The 26,908-nt window shown below is 42.2% G+C and overlaps 1 protein-coding gene across 3 annotated transcripts in view; it reads right to left on the reverse strand.

Moving 5' to 3' along the window:
• aqr (aquarius intron-binding spliceosomal factor) overlaps positions 1-26,908 on the reverse strand; it is a 79,265-nt gene that overhangs the window by 4,347 nt on the left and 48,010 nt on the right. For all 3 annotated transcript variants that reach the window (XM_084044338.1, XM_084044339.1, XM_084044337.1), the window contains exons 27-33: positions 25,065-25,274; positions 18,327-18,464; positions 17,504-17,575; positions 15,415-15,602; positions 14,119-14,290; positions 8,198-8,368; positions 2,553-2,638 (exon numbers count right to left, since the gene is read on the reverse strand). In XM_084044338.1, the coding sequence (XP_083900464.1) occupies positions 2,553-2,638; positions 8,198-8,368; positions 14,119-14,290; positions 15,415-15,602; positions 17,504-17,575; positions 18,327-18,464; positions 25,065-25,274 (1,037 nt within the window). The remainder of the gene's footprint in view (positions 1-2,552; positions 2,639-8,197; positions 8,369-14,118; positions 14,291-15,414; positions 15,603-17,503; positions 17,576-18,326; positions 18,465-25,064; positions 25,275-26,908) is intronic.

A 26,908-nucleotide genomic window follows, 5' to 3' on the forward strand; every position in this document is an offset into this window, starting at 1 on the left:
TGCAGAGCTTCTCTCTCGAGCGTGGAAACGTGATAGAGGTTATGAGGAGGAAAGGATATGACTTTGGCTTTCTCACAGCGGCCACGGTGAGATTCAAACCAATCTTTGGTTTTTATGTAGAATCATATGGCTCTCAAGTTGGCTCTCCCTCACCCGCTATGTGTTCATGAATGCATATGAAGAGCGCACAAACCTATATTCGTACAGATACTCTCACTCACACACTAATGCAGCCAAAAATGCAGAATGCAGAGAGGACATGAGCAGAGCATGAGATTAACAAGATTAATCTCTGCAATATGTACAGTGTGTGGATGAATTATGTGGGGGGGAAGGGTTTACGGAAAAGAATGTGCAGGATTTAAGAGTCAGTTAATGTGTACAGCCAATAGCATCAATGTGTGAGTAAATACAGCATTGTAAATCTCAAGCTGAAGAGGATGCACGGTACATACATGGGACTCTAAAGTACATCAACATTGCCACAGAGACAAACCGCAACAGCGGACAACCAATGAGCACGGAGCTTGAGATGAGCCAAACCAATCACGAAGCACAGTAGCCTGGGGACATCGTTCGGTTTAGTGACTCCCACCTGGGTTGTTCCATGACACGACAGGGCAAAGTGGACAAGTACTGTGTGTGTGTGTGTGTGTGTGTGTGTGTGTGTGTGTGAGAGAGAGAGAGAATGAGTAACCCCACATGTGAGTGCATGTACATGTCGGAGGATGTTGGAATCTGTGTACATCTGTGTGTGTGTGTGTGTGTGTGTGTGTGTGTGGGGGGGGGGGGGGGGGTTCTGTCTCCACGTGGAGCAGCAGTAATGCGTCTCCTGTCAGATCCAGGGTCAGCTTGGTCAGCTGTATCCCCTGTGGTTGTCACGGCAGCAGGTTGCCATGGGAAGGGGGGTGAATGGGTGTGAGGTGGGCCTCGGGGTATGCCAGAGTGATCACAGCATGGGGTAAAATCCAAGTGACAGCAAGGAACTTCCCATGAATCAATGCTCTTAACAAGCCATTCACTAACAGGAACACAAGACATGAATGAATTATAAAGATGTGATTAATTGTAATGTCTACAGGTATTTCATATTTATCAATAACATATCTCATACTCAAAAATACAACAATTTGTTACAATGCATACATTTTATAATGCATGCATCACCAATGAGAACTACTTTCATTGGGGCAAGCAGGGGGAGGCAGTGTCTCTTGTACTCTTCAGTGGATAACTGTAGCGTTAGCATGCATTATGGTAGGAGTGCTTTCTAAACCCATCCCTCGTGTGTGGGCAGAGAATAAAATGACAACATTAAATGAAAGATAGCAGAAAGGAAAGCAGGCTGGGTTACAGCCAATAAGATGAACTACCCCTCTCAATGGCCCTACTGCACTTCTCACAGGCAATGCCATCAATTTCCTGGCTTTATCTGTGAGATGAGGTCGGGGATAAAATAAATAAATAAACAAAATGGAGTCTTCAATGTTTTCTCTGCCGGCTTTTATCTACACCCTTCGCTATCAGGGAAATAGGTGCGCGTATGCCAAAAGAAAAAAAAGAAAAGAACTGAGGATGACTTATTTGCTACTTATACGATGTTGTGCACTTCAAATAGCAGATCTACAAGCTGACAATGTGTTGCACTGCGACGCATTGTAAGCCTGTAGATCAGCTATTTACAGTGTGCAACCCGGCGTGCAACCAAGTATAAATCAGGCATTAGGCTCCATTTGCAGACTTTCCAATGTGAGGCCAGGTGAGTGTGGTTGTTAGAGGCTATCTGTAAGGACAAGTTTTCACTTGCAGTCACTCACTATACATCAGAGCACTGTGGTCAGTATGGTGCACATTAGCAGCTTAGCAAGTGCTGAAGGCAGAGTTTTGCCTCAGTGGTCTGGCATTAAGACATTCAGAGTATTAAAAACTCATCAGCAACACCCTAAAAATTAAAGCCGTTTTGACTATATACTGTATATCAATTCATGATTAAAAAGCGAAAAAGAAGAGAGGCAAGGAAGGAAAGGAGTTTGAAAAGAAGAACAATGGGACACAGGATGAAAAAAATTCAAACCTACAGTACCATTGCACAGTGGTGAACCAACATGTCACTTAAAGCCTGCAAGAGACCGCTCTTATGAATTGCCTTTGATCAGTCTTTGTTCGTTATTCTCACCCCAATCATCACAGCACAATGGCTTCTCTTAACCCTGACACACACCAAAAAAATGTGGGTACTTCCAAAAGACTCATTCTGCTCTCTGCCACAGTCCCAAAAGCTGTCTTTATCCCCCCCTGTCTGTGAAATTAAGCAGAGAGCTTAACAGAGCGAGAACTAGAACTTTTCTGTGCGTGCCAACGTTGTATGCTAAGAAAAGAAAACAAGAAAAAGAAATCCCTTGAGAATTGTTGTCTCTAGATAGCCAAAGTCATCCAAGGTGTGTCCTTTTCCCAATGCTTTTATTCTTTTGAGACAAGTATATTTACGTAGAGTAGTTCCTTCCTGTGAAGTGTGCGTATTTCAGGAGAGGGGAAATGTGTTTACTGCTTACCTCAGGTGTCCCACTGCTTTCGTGCGGACCAGTGAGAGGATGATGTAGTCATTCTGCTGACCCTGGAACCTGTCCACTGTTGTCACCTAAGCACACAGACATGATGCCATTAAAGAAGCATGCACATAACGCATAGAGATACTGCTGCTAAGCAATGCTAGCCAGAATGATGTTGATGGTTTTTTACTGAGTAATTGAGCACATGCATTTTTGTATGTGGTGGCAGGTGGGCGGGGGGATTTGGTGGAGTCTTCAAAAGCGCAAGTTGGAGAGCTTTCCATCCCAAATTCTGCGAATTTGTTTTTCGTTTTTATACCGCGAGGATGAATGGCTCTGGGTGGATGAGTTTTTGAGGTTATTGCCGTTATCGCTGTGGGCCATGTGTATATCTGGGCGGCGTTAATGCGGCTTAAGGGGTATTTTTCCACGGCTTACAGCTTACCTGAGGCCCCAGGACTGAGGGGCCACAGCACCTGGGGGCCGCACAGCCTCGCTGGGATCAGAGACTATTTCAGTGTAATGGAAGAATTGTGCTAAAAGCAGCTAGCTATTTTTTTTCCTCAGTGCAAAAGGAAAGTCGTGTCAGCCCATTTGCTTTCATTCCCTGGTAATCCTCTGTCCTCTTGAGAAGTGTGCTTATTCCACAGCCCGCTTCTGATGAGGAAAAGATCTGTGTTGAGAGTGAGAGCCTTGCATAATAAGTGCCGTACTGCTCGTGTGCTTGCGATTACCTGGAATGCCCAAGAAGCCAATAAGCCACGTAAAAATGTAACATGCAACAGATACTGTATGCTAGTTTTTCCTCTGTGTGTGGCATTCATATCACCATAAAATGAAAGGCCATGAGCAGTATGTACTGTACACTAAGTGACTGGCTCTATGTGTGTACTAAGGTCTCAGGGGTACTCAATGTCCCAACCTATCTTTGCTAACAAAACAAAGAACTGTTTTACTGAAAATACACATTGGAAGAGATGAAAAGAGATAGCCCCTTCTCTCCAGTGAATATAGCCAGGACAAGCCATCAATCAATGCAGTGGTACACTTAAGTCTATGTGGATAACACAGTATAGGGTATTGGCCATATCAAGGACATCTGGAGAAGTCCTCTTCTTTCCTCCACCAGTCCATACTGGATCAATAGGACAGCAGCTGGTATCATGATGCCACACCGCCCCAGGACCACAGCAACTAGCCCACCAACCAACAGCTTTAAATAAATCATCCCACTGATCGAATGCAACATTCAGCAACTCTGGGACCGCTTGCCAAAACCCTTGAAGCCCCCTTAGGGGCAATAGGAAGGGTGTGCATGTAACGGTGTCTGTATGTGTAGCGCCATAGACGGGGTTGAAACAAGGAAGTGGACCAATATTTATTTACGTCTCCCTGTTGCTACGTAGAACAGGTGCAGCACCGGAGGCAACAATATGCCAGTTTGTACAATAGCGTGAGGAGGCATTGACTTCTGTCTGTTCTAGTCAAACAGCCACCGAACCCAAGGCTGGGAGGAAGAGGAACACCCACCAAGTTTACCATGTGGCCTCAAATTACCCCCCGAGAAGAGGAAGAGCGCACGCACACACACACACACACACACACACACACACACAAGACTGAAGGGGCTAAATATGCCACATGGTTTCAGCCAAAACAACTCCACTTGTTTTCCATTAGACTGTTGTATGGAAGACAGTTATTCTTGGCCCACAGAGAGAGGAGAAAAAGAGACCCACAGAGAGAAGAGAGAAAGACAGAGATACAATGACAGGGAGGGAGGGAGAGAGGGAGACAATGACAGGGAGGGAGGGAGAGAGAGAGAACAAGAATGAGGCCCAGATAGAGCGTCTCCCTTGGGAGTAGCATTTTGCATGCTGTTTAGTTATTTATATGAAATCTTCCAGGGAGTGAATTGCAGAGGTCGTGTCATTGTGGCAGGCACATGGCTGTACTTACAAATACATGCACGGCACGCACACACACAGACAGACAGAAAGTAACAATACTCACACAGGCATGCAGGTACGTACACACGCGCACGCGCACACACACACACACACACACACACACACACACACACACACACACACACACACACACACACACACACACACACACACACACACACGTTCCTAATAGAAGTCATTTGACAGCAGGGATAGAGGACTCATTTCATTTCACCTTCCTACCCTCTTCCTGCTCATTGTCACAACCACAATGACACAGTGTCTCAGCAGATGCCCTCATAGTTGGAAATGCGGTTGAAAAATTCATCGTTCTCATTCCTCCTCTCCCTCTCTCATTCACTCCCTCCGACCCCACTATGACTTATTCATGCACATTATGCCGCAAGGAGGCGCAGAAGTCATAGATTGTCGATTGTTCAATTTTTCACGAGGAACTCCACGAGGGCAGAATGCCGTGGCAGTCTAACGCCTAGTGGCTCTTCATACCCCACCGCTGGCACTGTCCTCCTAGTCTACAATAAGGCGTGCCGAGATATGTGCCGCATATGTGTACTGTACGTCTGGTTGCAAGTGTGCCCCTTGTTCCCATCACTAAATTATGTATGAACTGATTCAACTTTGTCACATGTTTGCCAATTTCAAAACAGTCAATGTAATCTACCACTGATCCCCTTAAAAGGGACTGCACTGTGGTGCATGTGATTCTCCATCGAATAACCTCTTAAAACTCTGTTTCAAAGTAACGACAACAACACAGTGGAAACTAGAAACAGGGTTGTGCATCAACACCCACAGCAAAACAAAAACCCCAACAAAAACAAAACAAAGGCCATTAAAAATGCATTAAGTAATATAAACAGCGTGCAAATGATCTCCCTGTGTGCATGTGCAAGCAAACCGTGGTGTTTAAGATTCAGCACTCATCTTCTGTTTTGACTTCCTTTCTAATTCTCGTTCTGAAGTGTTTGTGTGGATACGTATGGGACTGTGACCCAAACGTATTGGCCTTCCCCTCTCCATGCGACTAATTACAGCTGTCATGGAGGAGTGGCTGACATTGCTGACATTCGCCTGGTTGTATCCATAGTAAAGCGCTGTCAAGATGCACATTGCGGACCAACGGCAGACATCATGACCTTTCAGCTGCCCAGCATTCCTTCTCCCCTTTCTTTCTCATCCCTTCATCTTTCATCCCCTTACTTGTCTTATACAAAACAATCCAGCAGCCTCTGCCACCCCCAGTAATCTCAGCACTGGACAGTGGACACATCTAATGAGTGAAAGACTAAGAGATCAAAGCTAGGGAAGAGAGTGAGGGAGAGAGCATAGAGAGAGAGTTGAGAAATTCAGGGAAAGCAAGAGCAGACAGAAGTCAAGACAGAGGCTAGTAGTAGTTTAACAATGACCTTGAATTATTTCAAGTTTGATGACACTTTTTATTCTCAGAAAAGTATCCCCCGAACACGGGCCAATTGTGTTTTTATAGACGCTCAACAAAGCTGGAAGCACGGCTGTGGATTCAAACCCCCAGACTCCGCGTGGTGGGCAGATACTTACCACTGTGCCACCTGAGCGCCTCCTACCTTGCAGTTCTATGATAAAGACACGCTGGAGCGCTCCTCTTCCCAGTAACGAGCATTAACCTTGTGTAACCTTGAGTGTGTTGGTGAAGTTTCAAGGCATCAGCATGCTTTAGGATGTTCTTTTTTGCTTTACTTTCTTCTTTGTCATGTGTTAATTTAATTGTCACAGTAAACTTTAAAAGGCTAGTTGTATACCTAAAAACACAGATGAAGGCTGTATTCATATGCTGTATTATAAAATTCTCTTTACAGAGTGTGCAAGCTTTTTTCTAGGTGACTATACACTTCATGTGAAGGATGGAGAACGGGCGAAAAGCATTGAGAAAACGAGTGTGGGTGGAGAGCAGCATGGCCTGAAGCAGGATTGCCGAGCATTATGCTTCAGGGGAGAATGGAGCTCTGAGATTACACCTACACTAAATTTGACACACAGGTTCTCTGTCTCACTCTTTCATACACACACAAAGTAACAACACATCAGACAGACAATTGCACACACGGTTAACTGCGTACACAAAAATAAATCCATATCTGTTTAGGACAATGTTTAACCCTTTTACTGCCAGACTTATTTCTGGTTGTGTGCACCCACTGCCAGCGATTTTCTTACCTTTTGAAGAAGTCACAGAATATTTATCTCCAGAATGATCGATCCCCTGATGGTTGCTAATCACAGAGGGTTTCACTGTGCTTCCTGTCATCGCGACCTTCGCTTTTTTACGCCTTTGAAAATAACATGTCTCGGCCAAAATGACATAGTAAAAAAAATAAGTACACAGGAGCCGAGATAAAAGATTTTTAAGTAATAAGTTAACCAGGAAGTGAATGTCTTCGGATTGCGTTATCTCTGGTTCTGCGTTTTTTTCTTTTTTTTTAACAAATTAAGTGCCAGAGTTTAATTAAAACAGGGTACATCTAGTGCTGACATTCTTTACCGTTTACGCTGATATGTTTAGCGCTGTAGTGGCCATGACGAGGACGCGGATGTAAAGAATGGATGCGTGTATGACTTTTAAATTAAACAAAAGGCTTTGCTCTTAAATCATAGCTGATAAAGAGTCACCTAAGAACAGATGACTGTTTAACTGTATTTGGACACTGTTCACCTGTAAGCTATGTCTGGAATAAGGTGTTTGCTGTGTTCAAGTACTGACAGCAGTTACACTACATACTGTACATGTATAAGATACAGTTGATGTGTCCAAGGTATGTGCTCCGCAATGTAAATTAGTCACGCTACGGCTAACCACACAACACTCCTAGTGTACGCATTTACAAAGAAAAATCCCAAATGCCTATCCCTAGTGAGTACACGTCAGAGGCAGGGCTGCCAACATTGGAGTCAGAGGATAGGATAGTTGACAGTAACACAAGCCCCCCCCAAGCAGGTTGGGCAGTTGGTGATTTGAGTGCATTGTTCCTGTCAAAGTACAAGCTTACTGCTGTACAGGCCTGTAGGTGTTACATGGTATAGGAAAAGAGGAATGTGTGTGTGTGTGTGTGTGTGTGTGTGTGTGCGCGCGCACGCGCATGCAGGTGGTAATTTAAGTTAGATACAAGGCAAGGCTCCTGTGAGAATTGAGAGCTGTTAACGTCTCTCTTGACAGAGTGGATGACATAGCGAGTTGGTTGGTAAGCCAAATGATTGTAGATGACATCTGGAGGTGTGAGGAGCCAGTGTTTGTGTGTTGTGCATATGTTAACTACACCAGCCTTTATGCAACATACATACTGTATGAAGTAAGAACACGTCTGATGGGAGTTGAGATACCTTACTGACAGAGACGAGAACGTTTGACTCTCAGGAGGTGCCAGGGCTGTGTGTGTGTGTGTGTGTGTGTGTGTGTGTGTGTGTGTGTGTGTGTGTGTGGTCGGTTTTATTTCACTGTGCTAAGGGGAGTGGGTCTATACCTGTCATGAGTACCTCATGCAGGAACAGCATTAAAGACCACATGAAAAAGGAAATATATGGGTTAGTTTTGGGAACCGTTTCCGAGGCAATAATGTATACAGATACACATAGATTTTTTAAATATATTTTTAAAATCAGACAGTTGCTTTGGTGTGTTGCTGTCCAGAAACAACTTGGCCTCACCTTATTGGGCTGTCCGAAGAAGGGGTTCCCGGCACAGCGCTGGTTGATGACATCTCTGATCAGGTGCTTCTGTCCGTTGTAAGTGGTGAGGATGCTGATGCGGTCAGCAGGGTAACCCAGCAGACGCATGTACATGAACAGAGCCACAGAGTACTCCGCCTCACCCAGGTTCTATACAGGGGGAGAGAGGAAGAGGAAGATGGTAGAAACGTTCAGTGGGCAATCTTACTAAAGCAAAATTGACTTCATGTAAAAAATGCATAAATTAATATTGAAACAAGCAAACCAATTATGCAATAGAACTAGCTACTTTTATAATGCAGTAACTAAGTTACTTTTTGAGTAGCAGTTTGTTACTAACTAAAGTAACATGCCCAATACTGCCTGCCAGTGAGAAGCCCCCATCGGAAAGATGTAGCGCCTCAATCCGACTCCTGCTGACAGGCGCTACCCCAGCGCATACCCCAGCCACTATGTAGCGCAGCTACAAAGGTCGCCCTCCTCGCCTGTGTTCCCTGAACACGGCCAGTTGTGTTTGTAAAGACACTTGGCAAAGCCGGATGCATTGTGGTGGTTCTAAACCCCTAGACTCTGCAGCGATGTACAAGTAATTTACCCCTGTGCCCCCTCTAGTAGAGTTTGTCATTTTTAAGCAAAGCAAAGTTTACAGTATCTGAATGGAAGTTGATTTGCATACCGTACTGAAATGAAAGGAATCTAATGTCTTCTTTAAAAATTGACCGTATGCTTTGGAAAACGGTCAGCAGTAACGTTGTAAATGTCGACATCTGTAACAGGGACCCTGTCACCTGTCTCTTAACTATATGAGCAATGCACAGCTCAGTTTAGAGAATCACATACTACAGAGCAGACAATCACTCAAATATACAAGTCACTCTTGACTGCACACCTCTGGTTGCCTAATCCCTTTCGAACACCACCCCCCTCGCGTTGTCTCTTCCTACCTTACAGACACACACAAGCGTGCTCTTAGACAGACAGACAGACAGACAGACAGACACAAGCTCACTCACTCACTGACTGTCACTCACTGTCTGACTTCTCAGCCAGACGAAAGCCCTCTCTCATTCATGCATGAGTAGCCATCTGATTTGGGTTGGAATTAATTACCTTACACAAAGCACAACAATAGCACTACCCAGCTATCATTTAGGACATAATGTCCTGTCCTTCGTTCCCTGTATAAAAGCAAAGCAAAGGAGAAAATGGGGCATTTTTTTGTATTGAATTAGATATTAATTTAAAAAAGAAGATAATCGCCTTTTGGGGTGTGACAAATTGTTGGATCTTAAAAACAAGTTTCATCATTCAGTCCTCTGGCAGAACGCTATTATGTTACCCCTATAATCCAATTTACATTTTAATTAGCAAACTTGAATTTAATCAAAATGTAATCAGTTTGGATCACAGCCTATTCTTTCCATTCTAAACAAAGATCTTTGTCATAGCCACCCAATAATTGAAAAGTAAACTGACATGATGTTATTCATCTGAAATAGAACATGACTAGACAATAAAATATGATTTAATTAGTTCCCAAGCATACACAAGCATGACAAGTAGGCTAGTTCCAGTGGTGGACAAAGTATATACCCCAGTATTCAAAAGTACAAATGAATGAATTATGAAGTACATTTTATTTTTAATATCAATGCATTGCTGTCTTTAAATGTATAACATTTCTACAAAAACAAAAGAAAAATAATTTCCCAGACGTTTTAAAAACAAAATAGTGAAAACATAGCAGAGCTAAAAGCTCACCAAGCAGTGCACTGTTGCAAAAATAAAAAATAATAAAAAACAACAACAAATGTACTTAAGTACAGTATTCAAGTAAATGTACTTAGTTACTGTCCACCACTGGCTAGTTCAGCCCCGCCTGTGACCCATCCAGAGCTCAGGGCTAAAACAGGAAATGGTTTGCCCTTCAATAGATGACCACGTTTGAATAACAAAAAAGGTCAAGCACATTCATTTTTCATCTAAGTTGCAATCAAATAGGATGGAAAGAAACACCACTCTAAACACACTCGTACACACACCAACCTCTTTATCTTTTTTCTTTTCTTTTTAACCAAAGCCTCCTGACCCTGCAGGGTGATCTGCCCTCCAAACACGACCACAAATAATTAAAAAAAGGCCAACAGTATGCATTATTCACTCAGTTTCAATTAAGCAGAGACCGCAACCTCTCATTTGTGCTTTTGAAATAATTCATGGGCCTTGGGTCATAGTTCTCGATCCAGCCACATCAGAGTCAAAACTTCAAAACCCTAGGCGGCCTTTGTACCTCTGCCCCTCTATTAGCTGGCCTGGGAGGTATTGAGCATAATCAATAACAATGAGGATCGCCCCCACTCTATTACTGCATACCAACAGAAATGTTCCGTCAGTGCATGGAATGTAGGGGTGGGACGATATGGGTATCTCACGATACGATATCTGTGGCGATATTAGGCCCTCGATAACAATAATATCATGATATTCGATATATTGCGATATCACGATATATTGCATGAAATTTCACCAACGATATATCACGATAGTCCTTGTATTCAATTCATAAACACATAAAATAGCACCAAACAGTTCAAAATCATCATCACACAAATACAGAGTCGGAAAAACAACGTATCACAAACGAGAACAAAAGATTAACGAAAAACGATTATTACGATTATTTATCGCAGGAGGAAGTATCGCGATATATCGCGATATCGTCCCACCCCTAAGAATGCCTCAGATTTGTGCTCTGAAGGTTACGGTTGGCTCTGAGGGAAGCTGTATACTTAATTCTGCATGCAAATACATGAGAAGGAGGGAAATGAAGAGAGTCACACTGCAGTTTACAAAAGAAAGACACGGGAGAGAACCACATGTTATATGCATTATGCAATTATGCGTGTGTGTGTGTGTGTGTGTGTGTGTGTGTGTGTGTGTGTGTGTGCATGCTCGCGTGTGAGGGCGCACACAGTCACACAGATGAGTAAGAACATTGTACAAGCTGATGTCTCTTGAATTATAGTCTTAAAAAAAATGCAGAATTTAAAAAGTACTACAGACTAGAGTGACCGATTATTTTTGCCTGGGTTACAACAATGATAAGATAAGATAAGAGCTTTATTGTCATTGCATACACAACGAAACATAGTTTGGTACCTCTGCAGACAACAACAGTATTAAAAGAGATCACTGAACATTGAAGGAACAATAAAAAAACGTGGTCAAACAAACAATGCTCTCAAACATGAAATAAAGACTTGTGTAACCTACCGGACAAGTACAGTAATCCTGTTAGTGTTTTAGCAGCGTGAGGCGAGCGTCACAATAAATACAACTTGTAAAGTGACGGAATGCTCGAGCATGGACAGTCCAGCATCCATGCTGGACATTGATGTCACCATCATGCGGAATTGTTTCAAACACGTGGGATTAACCACTTAATCCCTGACCTCTGATGTTCGGCGGTGAAGACCGTCAGCACGCACAGAATTTACTTTATAAAACATTGCCACGGCCACTAATCGAATATATATATTTTGTACAATTGAATGCGCATTTTCCCCCAAAATTAGACAAATATTCGATTTATATATTTATTTCCCAATACTAGTTGGCACCTTCCAGTTGTGCTCGTCTCATTTGAGTTTAGCATAAATGTGATCTAATGGCCTGGCACCCTAGAGCACTTGGTAACCATAGCAACAAGGCCAGGCCAAGCCTCATCTGGGGTTGGCGCTAAACTACTATATACAGTGGTGAGTGTGTATGTATGTGTAGAGAGAGAGAGAGAGAGCGAGAGAGAGTGTGAGAAAGAGAGATTCAGACCTACATACTATAGAGGCTCATCTACAGTATAATCAAATTTCTCCAAGAAACCTGTCTAATCTAATGTAAAAGTCCCTAATGTGCCACTGAATCCACCACACCATTTGCTCCTATATGCAATTTATAATGCGTGATTTAATGCTGTTTACAATGCAGCAGGCACACAGAATGGAACATAACAACCCCTGCACCAGAGGAAAGCAATTTTCTAACTATAGGGGAGGTGGATTAAGGGAAACATTTTCGTCTTTTTACGAGCCATTTGAGATCCATGGGGAGGCACCCGCAATGTGCCATAGTGGGGCAAGACTTGACTTAAAATGTGCTTTAGCAAATGAGCCAAACAGGGAAGGGATAGATTGCTGCTGGCTGTCACTTGGTTGCTGGTGCTCAATGAAGGAGTAAGAGAATGAGTGTGTGTGGAGTGTATAATGTGTGTGTATGTCCATGGTGGGGGTCAGAGCAGTGTTTGTACAGCTGTGACAGGCATTCACCATGCACTAGACACATTGCTTCTCTAGTGTCCAATTTACTCCCCCTGATTCCTTAGAAAGTGTATGTCGGGGTGAGTGTTTGAGTGATGTGGCCAGTTCCCTTGAGGTGCCTGAAAATGGCAACAGGCAAATGGAGAAAGAGTATCATGTGACTTAGTGCCTCGAGAGACACACATGGTTTGCATTTAAGAACAATAAGCAGCTTCATCAACATGCCCACGTGCAACGTCATGGTTTGGGTTGGCACTGGTACCAGTCAAAATGTTGGCACGGTAACAGTAATAGTGTACATAAATGTGTGCTTGCACACATGCGCGTGCATACACACACACACACTGTTGAAAGCCCCCTTAGTTTGTGCTGTGCTGTGATTTCAGGTAATGTTGTGTGTACTGTGTAGGTAAACTGTCTATAAGAGTATGGACTATTGACCTGGCAGAAGAAGGTATCTGTGTGTGCGTGCATGCACACATACTCACTTCCCATTTTCCTCCGCAGTCTGAAAACAGATGTCTCAAGAATCTACTTCAATCCCTAGCACAGGCCATCGATTACTGACTCCTATCTATTTGTCTGTGTGTCTGGTAGTGTGCCTGTGAACAGCTACAAGTAATCTCTGAAACTTTGCATGCACACTCCCTTTATCTAATTAGCCTCAAGGTGGCACTGTAACAGGTCACCTCACATTTTGGCCTAAAACTATCCCTGGATTCCTTGGAACGAATCCCCAATTAAGCCCCACCAATTTCCACCTGAAAAGATTTTCCACCATTTCGTGTTTTCTTCAAAACACACTTTTTGAGGCCCGGATCGCTGGCCTAGCGGCACATTAGGCTCTAATGTAGCGCGTCGTGGGTTCGAGTCCCGTTCCCGACGACCTTTGCTGCATGTCTCTCCCCCGTCTCTCTCTCCCTCTTTCAATCAATAAAGGCAGAAAAGCCCCCCAAAAAAACACTTTTTGCTACTACTCCTACAGATTTTGTCCCAAACTCACCCAAACACATTATATCTGGGATCAAGACCTATGTGTCCGATTTCTTTGATCCCACTCCAATTGGCTATGACTGCCTTCCAAAGTTTGCGGGGCCCTGGGTAGGCAGCCCATGCTGGCTGAGACCTGTGTTTTGAGGAGCACACTTTCCTAGTTCATATACAGGGGTATGCTATGTACGACGTACAGATTGGCTCTACGCATGGCGTCGCCCCTGCCGCCGTGCAAGAGACCTAATGATGATGATGATATTCTGTTTACTTCTCCACATACGCTAAGTATGTTATTTACAGTGTAGATAGCAGTTTTTATGCAGGTGCTAGGTTTGATGTTGACCTGGTAACCTTTACTTGTAGAACTCATTTATTTTCTTTGCACTATATTTACCATTTATCCTGTCATTGGTTGACTAGGGTTTGCATTTACCATCTTGCATTTTGTCACATCTGCCAAATGCCAAAATTATAAATGATACTTTAAGTGTGTGTGTGTGTGTGTGTGTGTGTGTGTGTGTGTGTGTGTGTGTGTGTGTGTGTGTGTGTGTGTGTGTGTGTGTGTGTGTGTGTGTGTGTGTGTGTATTATTGACCTGGTAGAAGTAAGGGTTGGGCTCAGATTCTCCAACCCCATTGAAGTCCTCCACATTGACGAGCTGGAAGTCAAAGGTCAGGCCTGGGTTGGGCACTTGAAACTGTGGCAGAAGCTGGACATGGGGCAGGTTCCCCAGCTGCTTATAGCGCCAGTTATACAGGTTGCACAGGCTGATGGGAGAGAGATGAAAACATTATTACTTCTACCATCAAAACCCCCTTACAGTACATGGCAAATTTGTGCTCAAGATCAATTCTTTATTATACCAAGTTTTTTTTATTTTGCACTTACAAAGACTTTTATTTGGCAAGGTTGGCGCATGAATAAGCAGAAACAAAATATTTACACACTATACAATATATTAGAGCTTGACAAATATATCAGGCAAATAGCATTTTTAGACCACTTTAGATCAGTAGTCAAGGATGAGACTCCCAGCACAGACGGATAAGCTAATGCTAATACTCGACCTGCACTCTGTGAGGAGAGTGACATTGTTGGTATTCAAATCTCGACCTACACACGTGCGGTCGTGCGCACAATCAATATGGCGATCAGAAGGAATTAAATAGATAGAAATAATATTCTGTGTTTTCTGTTTTAACAAACTCAGGTAATATTTATACTGTGCGTAAAGGGCTTAAATTACTTGATAGGCAGTATTGAAGTATTCAGTGTTTTTTTTTATTTATTCAATCTATAATTATTAGAATATTAACATTGATGTTGTCAACCAATTTTAGAAATGAACTATAAAATACTGTATATCTAATATAGATGGATGATAAATAAAAAAAACTATAAAAAACATTAAGGTCGTTTGACCTTTTGGTTTGTTTCCGGAATGCTAATTTAGACATTTTACATTGTACTGTATGTTTTGTTTGCTGGACCTAAAGAATGCTCACTGTCCCTGCAGTGTTAGGTAATGGACATCATAATAAAAGGCAACAATAAGATATACATACAGTAGAGCAGCAGAAGAAAACAATCTAGGATGACCATTACTTATGCAATACAGTTAATTAAGGATTCATTCCATAGCTATGCTCTATTAGTCAAAGAATTACCACTGTGCCCATGTGCATTAGCAGTTACTTATCTAATGGTACTGAGAGGTTAGATACAGTGGTGTGTGTAGCTCTTTCTGCAGAACATCATTGCTGTTATGGTGAGTAATACCTCTAATTATCTGCCTCAATACATTTTTGTAACATAATTTAAATAATCATCAATTCTCTCTGCTGTCCAAACTCTTGACATTCTTGTTCAATGTTAAGCCAATGTGACACACCTTGCACGGGCTCTGCCCTGGGCGTCCAGGTCTACTGGAGGCACCCCCAGCCGTACAAATCGAGTGAAAAGGGACTGCTCCATGTTGGAGTACTTCTGGAAGGCCATATTCTTGATTACAGGGGGCAGTTGGTGGTGGTCTCCAATCATGATCCAGCGCTTCAGCCTGCTGTAGCCATCCTCTGGGTTCTATGCAGTGAATGAGTGAGTGAATACAGTGGAGGGAAAAGGTGAGGGGGTTACATTAAGAACAGGAACGAGTTAAACAACCTCAGGATTAATCTTCTGTAGGTCTGGAATTAGCTTAGATCAAGAATAATTAATAATCAGAATGTTGGATCAGGGTGAGAGCACATGCATATCATGTGGATCCAGCTGCACTGATGGGCTCCTCCTCATTTCTAATACCACATGAGTCTAATGGACACATTTAAAGAGAAAATGGAAGTGCTAAAAACCAAGAAATCTGTGAAGATGTCGGCTTGAACAAACTATTGGCTTTCTTAGTACCTGACTACAACATGCCATGCCAGTGTGGACGTATTTTCCCCTTAGCGGTTAAACGTTTAAGCCTTTAGAAAACAGGGAGTTAAATGTTAAGGACAATGTTGATTTGTCATACCCCTACAGTAATTAACGTTCGTTTCCAACCTCGTCCTTTTCATTGTGGGCCTACCACCCCCTGAAAAAAAAAAACCCTTGTTATTCGCTCTCAGCTTCACTGCTTGGGTGGTTTTAACAGGCAGGAAGAAAATTCTTACTGCCTTGAATTTTAAACACCTTTCGCCTGCCAACGAGAGGCTTCACATAACATCTGTTTTTCATGCTGCCACCTCCCTTTCCTTTCAGCCTGTGTCTTTTTTATCATGCTAATCAGGCTGTGAACTGCTGTGTAAACTCAGAGTGCAGGATTGCTGCAGAGAGGGCTGCAGCAGGTACACCTGAGCAAAACGAATTAGAGCGGCTAAAATAAAAAATTAAGTAGCCAAGTTTGTTAAAAGAAAAAGAAAAAAATAAGTACTAAATGTAGTATGAGCTATCTGACTCAAGGTCTAACCTGGTTGCTTGAATGGCCTTTACACACCATCTGGTCGGGTCCCCGACTCCCCGCAACAAACTCCCAGGCCAACAAGGCAGCTGTGTTTAAAATGTAACTTCATTTCCTGCAATATGACATTATCATACTGTGGACCCGAGGGTTGCACGCTAAGCTGTATCATGAGCTGTGCCTAGTGTTACAGGAAGCAGTGAAGCATGAATACACTGTACAGTATTTCACTCATGACTGCTCTCCGCTGCTGCTACTAATTAGACAAGGTTTAATTGAAGCTTGACCCCAGACAAACCTGATATGTCAATGTTCATAACTCTGGCAGTGATTCAATCACTGATAAAGGGTTCAATAAGAGGGAGGGAGAATAACATGTTGCGTTATGATGTTCTTAGTACACAGCTCTGACTGTCGCTCCCGGAAGGAAAGAAAGATGGAGTCCAGAGGACAAGGTAGTCGGACAGGCTGCTGTGTCCAATGGTCTTGTCTGTAAATAGACATTAGTGCCATCTCAGACAATTAGGTACAAGCTTCAAACACAAGGCCCATTACTCTGTATAGGTGGTTTCATCTAAGAGCTTTCATGTTGCTAGGAGACAAGCCAAAACCCTTGTCCACATCCAGTTTACTGTTGGTTGGTTTAGCCAACAATCGAAGGGGTGAAGCCCACAAGACAATTTCTCAGAGTATCTTTTTGTTTTGTTTTTTTAATCTCTGAACATTAACCACTCGAAATTACTAGCTGAGCTAAAAACAGACAGAAAGGGCTTTAATATTATATCCAGGAAACAGAACAGAAAGTTCAACTGGATTGGAACACCTGCTGTTGTCAGATTGACACCATCTACCTAATCAGCAAGAGTGAGGTACAGTAGGTAGTAGAGGTCACTGCTGAAGAAACCATTTGTGTTTCAATTGGCATGAAGGCAGTAGATAATGAGTAGATAGAAATGTAGCATTTTGGGTGCCCAGCCTTAATACGTAAATTTCAGGTTGTAATTTGTGTGGGGACAAAAATAAATATTAAGGTGCTGTTCACCTGCAGCAGTAGAGGGATGAAGGTCTCTATCTCCAGGATCTGAGCTGCTTCTTCCATCAGGATGTTGTCATACTGATGAAAACAAAAGCAGGTCAACAAAAAATACTACATGACTGAAAACTGAAATAAAGGATGAACTAGGTTCTTAAAGTATATGTTAAAAGATAGTGTAAGTGATATATTTTGGCTAAAACAATAAGTCTTTAGTTAACCCATTTAGACCTGAGGCCGATTCTAAAAACGCCTTCTAAATCCTGTCCTAAGTTTTCTGAAAAACTTCAGAAAAAAAAACTAACAAATATTTATTTAACAATTACAACAAATGTATGTTGCTATATACTGTACATAGCAACAGGAACCGTCCTGAAAGGTATAGTTACAAATAGGGGTTCCCGCCCAAAATGGATTAAAGGGTTAAAGCTCTATATTCTGATAGTAATACTTTCTATAGTGTGTTCAGTATCAGGAGTCTCGCCAGCTCTTTAATAAACAGAAAATACATTTTCAGGTGGGTTGCAAATTTCATCCAATCATGTAAGTGTGTCCATTTATCAGCTTCATTGTTCCAGTTTTGCTCATTTCTTTGTGTCATCATTTTCAATTTCCCTTGTTTATCCTGTCGAGGTTCTCTCTTTATTGGATAAAATTGTTATCCTGACCTGAAAATGCATTTTCTGTTTATTAAAGAGCAGTAGAGTTACTGAACAAACACTATGATTAGTATCAGAATATAGAGCTATTTAACACTTATCTTAACAAAAAGAATACTACTTACTGCATATTTAAAGTGTGCATGCATGTGAGTCAAAATAGAGAAACTCACCTTGAATCCAAGCTCCACCAGATCATGGCGTTTTAAAGCGGCATGTGTACAGGTCATGGCGATTATTTTGGCTTCCTTCACCAGCAGGTACTTGGAGCGGTCCAGCCCACTTCTCAGCAGCTCAAAGGCCCTGAACTCCTGACAGGAAAGACAGACAGAGGGACAAGTGTCAGGAGTCAATCACTGTGTTATGATGAACAAGAAAGTCACAGAGGGTAGGAATAAATTGGTTATATCATTATAAACTTGACTGAAATCAAGCATTTCAGGATAGCTCTAATCTCACATTTGGTTTAGTTTGTATCAAGTAATCAAGTTAATAGATAGTTGGTTAGTTGATGTGTGTTGCTTCTAGCGGGATGAACGTGGGTCTTAGAGAAGAAATCTGAAATCAAGTAAATGATGTGCGCATGGCGCACGCATCACGTTGGATTTTTGGGGGGCCTTTGCAGTTATATTATAGAAAATTCACATCACCAGAAATGTATTACATTGCAAGTCATGCTAATGAAACACACACACACACACACACACACACACACACACACACACACACATGCGCTTTTGATGCTTTTTCACGAGGAAGACCCCGTTAATATATCGCAAAACATAAAAACTAATTTATACTCCATAGTACAATGGTGTTGCTTGCCAAAAAGAACAGATATACCAGCCTACAAACTTCCTTCAATGAATCGCCTAGCACCCATTCTTGAGAATCGGGACGAAACCTTTATTTATTATTTCTTTTAGTATATTCTTCTATTATGCAGGGAAAATATATTTAAAAATATCACAGCGTTGATAAAATTAAAAAAAAATGTTTTAAACGTCAACTCCAGATGGCATATCTGACGGAGTTGACATCTGACGGAGTCTGACGGAGTTGACAAAATGTTTTTCATTCCACAGCACAGTCGTAGTGAGTTGACAATTTATTTTTCAAAGTTTCTTAGGTTCTATTAATGCTAATAGAATTAGACTTTTTCTTTTTCTTTCTTTTGATTTAGAAGGCCTGATGGAGTTGAGTTGACATGTTATGGTTGGGACACACTAGACAGTAATATTATTTAGAGCATTTATCAAAAAATAAAAAGCTTACCAGAGCTTTCACACCTTCACCGCCTTTTTTTAAACCGTGAAGTGAGACAGTGGACCTTAGAATATAGCTAAATCTGTTTATGCCTGATTAAATTATGTTTTTTGTAGACATCTGATTGAGTTGACAGCAATCTTGGACACAAGTTTAAAGGACAAAAACTATTACAAAAAACAGTTGATGGCAAAAGGACATTCTTTGTTATCAATACACATGGTTAGATTTTTAATGCTTTTAACAAAAACATGAAAAGAATGTTGTGAATCCTTTGTCTTAGACAAGGGTGTTTTCTGGCAGAGTGCACGTTTAGATGTAAAAAAGAAAAAAGAAAAAAAGGAAACCAGACCAAAATATTGTATAAATCTTATACAATTCATCCTACTATAATTCTAGTAACCTGACGGTAGGTGGGTGGGTGGATGGGGTCTTGGGTCTCCGATCAAACTGCGCATGCGTCGTGTTGCCAGGTTTCGCGAGAGAAACAAGCAGCGAGGTCTATGAAAACGAGGCCAAACCAAACGAACCCTATAACACCAACATTGGCCCTAAAGCGCTTACAATCGGCGGACATGGCAACACCGACGCCGACGCTACACCATAGACCCCGCCCACTCTCTGCTGTGGAAAGTAAACACTCCAGATTTGTTTCCCCACACACGATGCACATTAGCTCCATAAAGAACGGTTCTATGTCGTTCTCTTCCAGGATCGGGCAAACGTCCGCCAAGGCTCCGCTGTTTACCCTTTTGTATACATCGTATCCCAAAACTAATGGTAGATTCTAAACCGCACGGATGTTTAAGGTTTGGTCTCCTGCATAATATTTTAGGTCGCCAGCGAAACTACCCGTTTAAATCGCTTATTTAGTCAGCCTGTGGCCATTTAGTCAGCCTGTGGCCATGTTTCCCATTGTAGCCAAACCGGGAGCAGTAGTGGCAGCGGACGTAGGGTTTTTTTCCGGGTTGAATGGGAAACATGGCCACAGGTTTCGCGAGAGAAACAAGCAACGAGGTCTATGAAAACGAGGCCAAACCAAACGAACCCCATACCACCAACATGCAACCTGATAATAATGTCCAAAGCATGTCTGTGTATGTTTACATCCATTACTGTGTTGGCGTTAGTTGGGATTAATGTTTATTAGCCAAACCAAGTTCATATGAGCCGTTAGCGTGATGCTAAGCTAACGGACGTTTGGCGCTAGCATGCGGCTAACGCTAATGCTAACGTCGTCATCGTGGCTGTTTACCCTTTTGTATACATCGTATCCCAAAACTAATGGTAGATTCTAAACCGCACGGATGTTTAAGGTTTGGTCGGCTGCATAATATTTTAGGTCGCCAGCGAAACTACCCGTTTAAATCGCTTATTTAGTCAGCCTGTGGCCATGTTTCCCATTGTAGCCAAACCGGGAGCAGTAGTGGCAGCGGACGTAGGGTTTTTTTTCCGGGTTGAATGGGAAACATGGCCACAGGCTGACTACATAGCCTGAATAAATAAGTTTCCCACGGGACCCGGGGCGGGCGAGTAACATGCCTACGCCATTCTCCGTGCTGCTGTGGGTGGGGGGGGGGGGGAGGGGGGGGGGGAGGGGAGGGGTCCCTGGCATATCTATCAAATGGGGGTCCGCGGGCTAACAAGTGTCAATTTGGGGGTCCTTGACATAAAAACGTTGGAGAACCACTGCACTACACAGTACACACTCACTTTCGATCCCTGATAACTTAAAAGTACTGAAAATTAGTAAAAATACTTCAAAGTTGAAAAACAAAGTACAAATACTTAAAGATTGATAAAAACACTAAAAATACCTACAAGTTGAGAAAAACAGTAAAAATACTTAAAAATAGGGGGGCGCCACAACGGGGCGCGCACGGGGGAGAAACCGCGCGACAGGACGTGCATTAACCCTAACTTTGCAAATACTTTCGCCTGCGCCCTTCACCGGGTATGGTCTAGTATATATAAATGCTTTAAGAATATATTTTTAAATGAGTGTTAATAAATAATAATTTGAAATGTTTTGGTAGGACTTGATTTGTCCCAATTCTCAAGAATGGGTAAGTATGAGACACAGACACACATAGACATTGAGTTGGTGCAAGGTAATTAATCACACCTCAAAAACATTTGCCATGTTGTTTGTGATGAACTCATTTAAAAAACACAGAAGTGTTTCTCCGCACTAATTGGCTGCACAGAGTTGAATCTGAGTTCAGCACTGGCAGAGAATCTCATTTGCTGCCCCCACAACCCCCCAAAACAAATGCAGATTTGCATTAATCAATATGATCATTTCTGGAAAGAAAACCCGGAAAATTCAGAGTAAGTGCAAGATCAGAGTGAATGAAACCTATAACAAATGACAGGTCAGTGGTCACTGCAAACTCGAAAAACAGAACAAGCTAACTAGGATAACATGTAAAAATCAAACCTATAGCATCTGTATACACAACATGGCACGTAAATAACATTCTAAGCATTCGCGATCAAGCAAACAGTAAAGTTATGTCTCATCTAAATAACATTGTGAACAAATAACCAACACACAACACGCATAGTATAACTAGTATCTATCAACCCCCCAAAAAAGAGGGAGGGGGGGCAATAACGAGTAGTGTCCCAAGAGGTGAGTTTTCAGACTGCCGCAGAAAATGGGGAGCGAGTCTGCAGTCCTGATTGGGGTGGGGGGTCTCATTATATAGATGAGAGAAGACACTAAGATGCTTGGAGAGTTGGTCAAGGTGTTCAGGGAAAAGGTCTGGACATTCTTGCGTGAGCTACTCCTGAAACAATTTGTGATGATTTGTGTCAGTCTGTGAAAGATGATGGATAGCATAATTATCAAAGCTGAGATAGAGCAATAACTCTAAGCCCCTATAGGAAAAAGAAGCTCACCTCATCAAGTCTAAAATTTGACAGATACATCAGTGTCTACCCATTTCATATAACAATTACACAGGCATTTGACAAGCACAGCAGTGGCTTACCTTGACATATTTCTTTTGAACAAGGACCACAGTTTCCCATTATCTATTAGAAATATCTGATTTTAAGCTTTTCCCTGGAGACAAATCACAATGGCAAACTAAAAGGCTGTGGTGAAAAACAACACCTTAATGGGTGAGTAACCTACCCTTTTAGCAAAGTGATTCAGATTGGACTAACTTATGCCTTGGGGAGCATAAACCAGGTGTAGGTTACTGCTCAATAGTATCTCGAGAAGCACTTCCACCACGATACTTTTGCATGGCTTAAGTGGAAGTGTTAGATTAGGGTTTTTTTTTTTTTTTAACGCCAAAAAGGACTCTTAACAACATAAAACCTATATACTTATAAAACTGATCTACAGGCTCAAGTTGTAAGCTTATAGATCTGCTATTTAATAATATTCACCTATTCTCGCCAAATGTTGGCCTATTTTTGCTGAATGTTCCTCCGTCACGACATGCCCAAAATCGGGAAGCTATAGGGTTCATGTAATTAACTTCCAAAGACTGACAACACGGCACTGTGGAAGCCCTGCTACAGGGGGGGGGGGAGGGGCAGTATCGGTAAACGAGACAGCCATGCTATTTTCAGGTTGCCATGCTGGCTGTGGTCGGGGCAGTGAGGGGAGGGGGAGGGATCTCAGAGGGCATGAGGTTATAAATATTTGATGCATTACTATTTTAGCATTAATATTAAACCAATCAAAACATGCAATATTAACGAGGTCTATTTTTAACCCCTGTGGCACCAGAGTGGTTCGAATGTCGAAATCAAGCCGGGCCAGGACTGGCAGACAAGTGTCCGAGGGGAGGGGGGGAGGGGGGCAAAAGAGGTAAACAACAAGGACAGTAAACCTGGAGGAGGAAACCGGAGATGCAGATGTCTGCACTGGAAGTACAGAGGAATCACATTGTGTTCCCGCTCCTTTTCCTGTGTCTGTCTAATCTGTCTGTTCTTAATAAAAAAACTGTCAACGATGCATTCTCCGGAACGACGGCAGTTCTCTCAATCATATGGCTTTCCCCTATCCTACAGTGGAGAAAGCAAATGTCTTCTAAGCAGATGGATTTCATTGCAGTGTGGGTGTGGCTGAGCAGGGATCTGAGGTCCTGTGTTTGATGCAGTGACACAGGGGGCAGCCAGATAAATCAAGGTCAGCACACGTGTTGGGATATTACCTCCAACCAATACATTCTTTATTGCTTCTCAGAGGCCTTGGTGGGGGTTCCCATTAATCTCTAATGTTATTGTTATTTCTATAGAAATACTGAATGGGCTTAAGAAAGATGGCACTGCATCTTGTGCACATTGAGTGTGCATGATTTAAAGTGTGGTTGTGTGTGTGTGTATGCCTTGCATGCACGTGTTAGAAAGAGTCAGAGAGATAAATATAGAGAGAAATCGAGAGGAAGAGAAATTAATAGCCTTTATCATTACATCTTGCAATTAGATAGCTTATCTCATTCGCGAATGACATGGCTCAGATTTATTTTCAGCAAAATAATCTGCACACACGCAGCTACCTTAAAGGATGATTTGCTCCCAGCAATTTAAACAAAGAGACAGATGAAATCAGAGCGATGCCAACCTAACGTGGCTGCTACTTGTATGTACACTTAAAACATTCACAGACAGAGATGCCGTGTCCAACCAATCACTGCTAATCTGAGATAACCCGTCATCACCATGGTGGCAGGCAAGGGAAGAAAAACACAGTCAGGTCACGTGCGCAGCGGGTAGAAGCTCCACCTGGAAACACAGCTGGCTAATGGCCTGTGAGCAATACCAAAAAAGTGCTGACATAAGCCGCGTGCGATGACTGTACGTGTGTGCAAGCATGCATGCTTCCATGCATGTGACCTCTTTCCATCCCACCAAAAGTTGATCTGCGCTATGCAAGTACAGCAGAGGTTTTCAAACATCTTTTGCCCAAGGCACACCGATGGACAAATCAAAATCATATCTGTGCAAAGTAGCCTCTAACACGTGTGATCACTCTGTAAACATGATTTTTTTAATGCTAAATAAGTCCTTTTTCATACTTTCACATATAAAGAAAGCATACATAGTAGATCTACAAGCACAACGTGACTCCATGTTGAAAGTGGTTAAAATATATTTTAGGGTATATAATTTGCCCCTGTATTGGGAAACAAGTGCGCACAAAGTACAGATATAGTACATCAAAAGATAATTCATAACTTTGTGTATAGTTTGTGTATAGTAGATTTAGGTTATCTTTCAATAGGTAGAGTCTGTGTGGTTCCTAATTGAAGTGTGTACCTAAATAGATGACAGGTAGTCTGAGTGGTTCTGGAAACCTTCTAAAGTGATGTAGTGATGTTTTGTTCTGGCTGTTTTCTTTTCTTTTAATTTTGTTCTTATTTAATATTGTGTTATTTTTCTTTTGTTGTAATGTTTTTTTATGTAAAGGCTGCATTATGTATGGGCTGCATTTGATGTCATGAAAGGTGCTATAAAAATAAAGTTTATTATTATTATTATAGTTGATGTGTAGTCGTCTCAAAATCCAAAGGCCCGCCTGAACTTGTCTCATCACACACCATTTGGGAATCACTGTTCTACAGTATGTGTGCACCTTTGTGTGTGTGTCTGTGTGTGTGTGTAAGCATGGCCTGCCTGCTTACCTCCAGCTGAGTGAATATCTTCTTGATGTGGCGGTAACAGCCCTCAGCGATGTCCATGTCCTCTTCATAGGATCGACCCCTGAACACAGGCTGGGGTGCGTTGGAGAAATACTTGGGAAAGGGGAAGTGCGTGGCCACTGCCTCAGTCTCCACCTGCTTGCCCTGCTTGGGCTTGACCTTGCTCATGTACTCTTCCCAACGGGATATCACCTGCAAGAGGGCGGGCACACGATAAACACGCTATAAGCCTACTGTAGATCCATAATTACCCCTGTAAACAACACATTAAAAGATACAGAAAAGCCTACAGGGGACTTAAGTGGTGTTACAAATGTGCACTGCCATCTGCTTGAAAGGACAATTATGGCTAACAACCAGAACCTATTTCCATCTATACAGTCTCAATCAATCACATCCATTACAAACAGTACGACATGTTCATGGACACAAGATTCCACGCACCAGCAACCCCACTACTTTCAGTCACTATAGTGGTCACTTAGCAGAGCCTCAATAAAGCCAAGGACTCAATCAAAATGGACTGAGACGGTGTGGAGATTGCAAGCGCTATGAAAATATAAAATGAATAAGGAATGCATGTGGCGACTTATGGGTCTCTCGCATTGTGAGCACAATGAACATTGACACGAGACCTCTGGATCCAATCTCAACTATGACTCTCTCTATATACCACTGGCATCCTGTATAAACATCTCCACTGTGTATTTCGGCCATTCGTTCCATTTATTAGACTGGCTAGACAGCCACTTCTCTTCATTAAGAACCTGCGGGCTGTTACATAAGCTGGGCTGCTGAAGATGACAGCTACACCTTCAGCTCGGCTTTGTTGCAGACATCTATTTTAGGGGCACTTCTAATGATGCATGGGGATGCGGCAAGTAATTGTCTGTGGTGGCATTTTTTCCTGGAGCCCGGGAGGAGGGCGATAATTAGGTGACAGGAATAAACAGAGGGATATTATCTGGGTATTTGCTGTCTAGGCAATATGAGCAGTGAGCCCCGGGAATGGAAAATTCAATACTGTCTGGGTGTGATCGGCATGAATAAGTCACACTGCTTTTTAGTCCACTGAAACTCTGTCGTCAAAGGACCATACGGCAGTCTGGCATGTTTAGCCAAGACTCACAGTATTCTTGTTCTAGTTTCTAGACTTGGAACTTGCTCGAGATAGGTACTATTCCAACATATGAATTTTGTTGTCAAAATTAAAACGTTCATTACTTGAATTATTTCTGGCTATTTCTGGCCATTTCGATAAAAAAAAAAAAAATCAAATTATAAAAAAAAGTGCTTAGGAAGCGAGATACAGCCTTTTTCAGTTATAAGTTAAACAAGGAGTGGATGGAGCTGCAAATCTTCAGATAATGATTTTTTTTCTTTTACTATTTTTTTACAAAAACACGTGATTGGCACGTTGCACCATAGCGGTAAAACACGTGAATGGCACTCAATGAGTTAACTGTCCAATTATTAAGGTACATCCGGTAATGTTTTAATTACTATATAAATGTAAACAAACGCAAGATATCAAAGTAAAGCCAGTAATGAAAAAGGTTCCATGTATAATATGGCTGAAGCTGTGAATAAACAATGAAATGTATTGACAGCAGTATAGTCCTTTAATAATGTCCAGAAACGGTTTCAACTTTCCAGGTACAGTATATCAATGGCCTGGGACTGGAGAGCTGACGGCGAGGGGATTACACCTGTGGGTACTTCATCTCATTAAGACCTGAGGCCGGCTCTAAAAATGCCTTCTAAATCAGTAGTGCTCAAACTTTTTCATGCCAAGGACCCGTAAATGATATGTATTTGGCCGTGGA

Source organism: Gymnoscopelus microlampas, assembly GCF_963454915.1.
Source record: "Gymnoscopelus microlampas genome assembly, chromosome: 20".
NCBI classification, from domain to species: domain Eukaryota; kingdom Metazoa; phylum Chordata; class Actinopteri; order Myctophiformes; family Myctophidae; genus Gymnoscopelus; species Gymnoscopelus microlampas.